General features: G+C 45.1%; 1 protein-coding gene across 3 annotated transcripts in view; it reads right to left on the bottom strand.

The window, feature by feature from the left end:
• SMURF2 (SMAD specific E3 ubiquitin protein ligase 2) overlaps positions 1 to 5480 on the bottom strand; it is a 99802-nt gene extending 94322 nt beyond the window's left edge. For all 3 annotated transcript variants that reach the window (XM_063080703.1, XM_063080701.1, XM_063080704.1), the window contains exon 1: positions 4938 to 5480. In XM_063080703.1, the coding sequence (XP_062936773.1) occupies positions 4938 to 4989 (52 nt within the window). In that variant the 5' untranslated portion in view covers positions 4990 to 5480. The remainder of the gene's footprint in view (positions 1 to 4937) is intronic.
• Positions 5481 to 6000: the final 520 nt, after the last annotated feature.

The raw sequence follows: 6000 nt of genomic DNA on the forward strand, positions 1-6000 counted from the left end.
GAAAAAAAAAAAAGATCAAACTTCTTGGCAAACTATAACAAGGTCCTAAATGGGTTGGTCCTTGTTTAGAGCCTCATTCAAACTCAGTGTGTTAGCTATAAAGAACACATGTAGGATTATACAGAAATACTTACAGCTCTCCAGCACTCATTAAATAGAATGACAAAAAAGCTCTTAACCCATGCTGACACAAAGATCCTGCCTTCATGGAGCTTACAGCATAGAAACAATAAAGGTCCATCAGTGAGTTAGGTATGATACTAGAGGAAGAACCCCTTGGAGTCACAGAGGAGAGGTCAACTCAGGTCAGGAAAAGTTCTAGGGAGTTTAGGGTAATCCTTGAGTTGAGACTTAAAAGATGAGCAAGAATTGCAAGGGGCAAGGATAATCCCAAATGAATGATATATACTTAGTTTTCCACACAAATTCTAAATAGTCTTTATAGACGACTTGGGTTCTGACATGTACTTAACCTCTCCCAGTCTCAGTTTCTCCTACCTCAGAAGTAAAAGTGGTAACAGATGTAAACTTAACACTGTCTGGCACTTATAAGCATTCAATACATATCGGTCATACAGAAACATATAACAATACTGGCTACAACAGTATATTTCAAGAGTCCAGCATTCTAAGACAGTTACAGTAAACAAAAATGAGGGCAAAGAGAGAAAAGCCAGTAAGAACAAGGCTAAACAATCTATCACCATTTAGCCAGGGTCAAAATAGTTCTCTCTACAAACCATGATGATATCCTCACACTATATATTACAACACCACAATAATTTACATTCATAATGATACTGAATCACAAATAAAACATTAAGTTCTGTTAAGTGTGGTCTATTTGAAAAGCGTAAAACATACTACATCTTTAAAAGATTCTCATCAAAAATGACGAAACAAGGGCTAGCTGGTTAGCTCAGTTGGTTAGAGAGTGGTGCTAACACCACCGAGGTCCAGGGTTTGATCTGATCCCTGTACTGGCCAGCTGCCAAACAAACAAACAAACAAAAAACACTAAAACAAAAATCTGTGTAGCCTAAGTGTGACCCTCCATTTACTTTGAAAATTGAGTTATATGCTAAATATGCAAAACTATATGCTAAAAAAATGAGATGTTAGTATGTTGTGATAATAATAGCTCAACCAACAGGAAAAAAGTAGAAGTCATGATTAAAACACATACACACACACTTTATTCACCATGAAAACCAAACTACATAAAGCTCCTAAGCATGTTCTACTGTCTATCTGAAAAGGGTTAGACTAGAAGAGAGAACCTAAGAATAAGAAAGGAGCCACATTGGCTTCCTCCTCAGAAACCAAGAAAATAAAATTAATTGGGGACATTCAGATCACTAATACCCCTAGAATAAGTCATCATGGTGTACAGGCACATTCATACTTAGAAACCTGTGAGAAACAATGAAGTTGTAATTTTAAGGCCTTGAGTCAATAAAATAGTCAGTAAAACAATATTAAGATACTAGCATATCAAAAGTGAGATTTTTAAAGTTAATTTTCCTTAAGTTATAGTCAAGGTCAACCCCCTTACTGCCAACAGTTTCATAAATTAATAACATGAGGAGCAACATATAAAAACATTGAATTTACAAAAAGGACTGAAATAAATGTTCTGGAGAAGTAATCTGTTATTTCTCCATACCTAAGAATTTAAAATATTAGAAATTATGCTAAACTGCTATTTCCAGCCTTTGGTTTTCAAAAACAATAATGGTATACAAAATTACCCCAAATTTTATTTCTATAACCAAATGTAAAGAATATTTTCTATCCAAACCGTTGCAAGAAAAGCCTTATATAAGATATTCATACAAGTATAATGCTATATAAAAATTTTACATTTTATAATCAATTTGCTTTGGAAGTACTGGTTGACATTCACAGCATTACCATACAACCCATTTAAATGATCAAGTGTCAATGCATTATAGAGAACAAGAGAAGTAGCTTGATGGACCAAATCAGATTTTAACCACCAATGGCCTGAGGAATCTCAAATTTGCAACTAAATTAGCCCTGCTTTCCCAGCATCAAATACCAATTGATGATGATTTTAGGACTATGCGAAAAAGAGTAAAAAAAGACCAAAATCTTTTGTGGGCAGAGATCTCATGGCTCAAATATTTCCTCGTGTGTGTGTGTGTGTGTGTGTGTGTGTGTGTGTGTGTGTGTGTGTGTGTGTGTCGCGCGCGCAAGAATTGTTTTCGTGTGTGTGTGTGTGCGTGTGTGTGTGTGTGTGTGTGTGTGTGTGTCGCGCGCGCAAGAATTGTTTACACCTTCCAGTAAAGGGGCAATTCTACATTAAGGATATAATTGAATAACTACAGTTCATAATGCACCTTGGAATCATAGGCACTCTATAAATTTAAAATACTATCATGGTATTAATCTAAATAAAGCAAAGAACAATAATTTAAAAATATCTTATAGGTCCAGTGTATTGTAAACCAAATAAAAATTCACTGTGGGACTTGCCCCTCCCCCCCTTTTTAGGTGATTTTTTTCTCTATTAGAGAATACAGACCTAGATGAACTGTTAAACACTTAGTCTAAAGGTATGCCAAACATTTCTTAAGGTCTTAACAAAGAATCAACTTTTTTTCTAAACAAAATGAGGCCTAGGTTAAATATTTTATTTGGCTTCTCAAGATGGACTGAGAAGTTGGGCACCAGCTCCAGACCAGTTCCTGGACGCACATCAAACACTGCCCTGTCATTTATCCAGTCAGTCAAAACAATCTTTTCCATCTAACCCTTTAATATTTATGTCCTAAAAAGTTGCTAATTGAATCCAGCTCTTGAGATCTATTTGTTAAAATCTATACCATCTAATTTGTAAACGATGAAAAAATGAAAAAATATATGTTAACTTTACTGGCAAAACAAGAGACTCCACCATATGTAACGTAAGGAGGGAGGACAATGGTTTTAATATTTGTCAAATTTTAAGAGAAAACTATTCTAAGACAAATTCCCAATGGTTTTTAAGAAATTGAGAGTATTTCAAACTGTTTTTACAATTAAGGGATGCAGAGTACTTTAAATTCCTCAGAAAAATCTGTTTGTACAAAATCACTCTAAATTTAATCCAATCCCACCAAAAACTAAGTGTAATCTTTTCTCCTAACAAACTCTACTCATAAATTTTTACAATGTATCACATGCAGTAAGGAAACATAAATACTTTAAGATCTATTGAGTCACACTAAAAACCTCAAAATGCATTTTATCTGCTGAAAATCAAAATCCCTGTTTTCACTCTCATTTTCTGTTTATGTATATAGCCTAGAGGGAAGTAAATGGCAACATCCTATTTCTGGTGCTTTTTGCACACCCGGGATCACAGGTTCTTTCCATGATCACTGACTGACACAGGACTGACTCCAGACAAGAAAGACAATAAACTGTAAAGCAACAAAGATTCCTTATAAAGGTTTCCATTGACCACCCAAAAATAAGGAAACTGAATGGGGGATAGAGGGAAGCCAAGCATCCCCCAATCCAGATTTTCCATTAAGAACCACTCAGTTAATAATTCTTTGCAATTTTCCCTAAGGAAAGCAAAGCTGTCATGAAAGTAATATATTTTTAAAATTGCAGCCAACATACATTCAAGCTAAATTCTTAAATGCCAAATTCACTGCAAGTTTTTATCTAGAAAGTTCAGCCAGTGGACTGGGATGTGACACTCAAGCATTCAACTACAAAATTAGTCCATATAAATCTCAAAGTCTAGTGTGGGCAAACATAATTACAGTTTACTCTTGTGCACACACACACACACACACACACACACACACACACACACACCCTCTAAGGAAAACGATCTTTCTCGACACATCCAAATATAAACGTGGACAATTTATTAATGGTAAATGGTGAAACTAGAATAATGACACTGATTTCAATTACACTTTTCAAACCAAATACAACTTTGCCTAAGATGAGGATGACATGTCGATGTAAGAATACCAAAAACGTAAAGGAAAACGTACCTGTAATGTTAAAGATTCCATGCACCTATAATCATAAACACTTCATAAGAGTAGTCGGCTATCTAGCAACCCCTCCGGACATTCTTTTTCATTTAAAAAGGGAAGGGGGGAGGGTGGGCAGAGCGAGAGAAAGTTCGCCTTCAAATTTGTATGAGCACATACTTAGCACGACCCCCCACGATCCCCCCCCCAAAGGGTGCTTTTAAAGCAGGTCTAGAGTTGGAGGTAAGACACAAGTTCTGCGGCCTAGAAGGAACAACCCAAAACATGCTACCCTGCAATCAAACACTTCCAAAACACAGCGTGTACAATGAGCCCGAGTCGTCGGATCCGGCAGACTCACCGGAAAAGTCAACCTCAGTCTTCTTCCCTCCCACAGACGTGCGTTTAAGGTGTGTGGCACCGGCCGCTGTGGCTGGCAGCAGGGAGTGAAGGTTTTGCACGCGGGCATAAGTGGGTGTACAAGTTAACAACCCGGGAACACACACACACACCCTCCCGTTAAGCGCTCCATCTTTTAAGGCGTGTTGACTGCGTGCAGTCAGCGACCGGATTCAATAATCGCCGCCACCGGGGCTCTTCACCCCCTCCACGACCCCACCTGGGCAGCGGCCCAGGGGCTGCTCCCCCAGGCTCGTTCCTGGGCCAAGACTTTCTGACCTCAAATCCGCCTGCGATTCGAACCGGCGTACCCCTCCCTTCCACAAAAGAACCCCAAGTCACCCTTGGCTTTTTAAAGAATTTCCAAACCGCAGAGAGTGGTTTTCCAATTACTCTCCCAGAACCAGGCCTTCCCACGCCCCCGACCCCTAACTCACCATTGATCGCGACCCTGGCCCTTCCCAAGGCCACAGGCACCCCCCGCCGGCTCGCCCACCCCGCGGCTGCCCCGGCCGGGGCCTGCCCGCCCCCCCTCACCTGTCAGGCGCAGCTTGACGGGCCCGTTCCTCCGGCCTCCGGGGTTAGACATGTCCCCGGCGGCGGGGACGGCGGGGGCGGCAGGGCTCCGGGCCGGCGGGCGGGCGGGGCGGGGGCGACGGTGAGGCGAGGCGCGGCGGAGTCACCACAGCGGCCGGGGCTGGGGCCCGAGCAGCCGGCGCCGCGGCCGCCACGGCCGGAGGGTCCCGGATGTGCCAAGCGTCGTCGCCATGAGCCGCGGAGGGAGCGGGACGCCGAGCTCCCCCCTCCTCCCGCTTCTCCTTCCTCCGCCCGGGCCGCACAACAAAGCGGCAGCCGCGGTCGGCCGCGCCGCCTTCGCCCGCGCCCCCGCCGCCTCCTCGCAGCCGCCGCGGCCTCTCCCTCTTCTCGGCTCGGTGAGGCCCAGGAGCCGACGGGGCTGGTCGGCTGAGGCGGGCGGTGCTCGGCGGCGCCGGAGCAGGGCTCAGGGCTCGGCCGCTTCCTCCTCCACCCGCCCTCTTGTCTGAGGGAACCGGGTCCTGGGGCCGCCGCCGCCACTCGTCGGCTCCGGGGGGCGGGGCGGAGACGGGGGCGGGGCGTGGGCGGGGCCGGCGGGGCGGGCGGGTGCACGCGGGGTGCCCGGGGCGCGGGGAGGGAGGCCGGGCTCGGTCTGGGCGCCGGCGGCGAGGGAGGGTGTGTGCCGCGGCCGGGGCTCCCACGCGGAGCTTGAGGAGGGAGTGGGCAAAGGAACAAAGTGGGGGCGGCGGTGGCGGCGCTGTGACATGTGCAGGGGGCTTAGTGTCCAGCCCACCTAAGTACAAGCTTTTGTCTGTGCAGGGCAGACTGCATTTATTAGACGCCCACTGCGTGCGGCGCGCTCTGAGAGGCTGGAGCGAGTAAGGTTAGAACCGAGTCCGCTGTCCTACGGGAATTTAGCGTCTTTCAGGGAAGGGAAGAGACACTGTCCCCACGCCGAGCGTTCCAGGAAGTCTCTAGGAGTGCTTTGCTCCTCTATTGTAGTTGCCACCTTCATCCAGGACTCACCTGGTGGACGGGGTCGGGTTACCTGCCTGCTCCGGCTCTT

Source organism: Cynocephalus volans, chromosome 16 (genome assembly GCF_027409185.1).
Source record: "Cynocephalus volans isolate mCynVol1 chromosome 16, mCynVol1.pri, whole genome shotgun sequence".
NCBI classification, from domain to species: domain Eukaryota; kingdom Metazoa; phylum Chordata; class Mammalia; order Dermoptera; family Cynocephalidae; genus Cynocephalus; species Cynocephalus volans.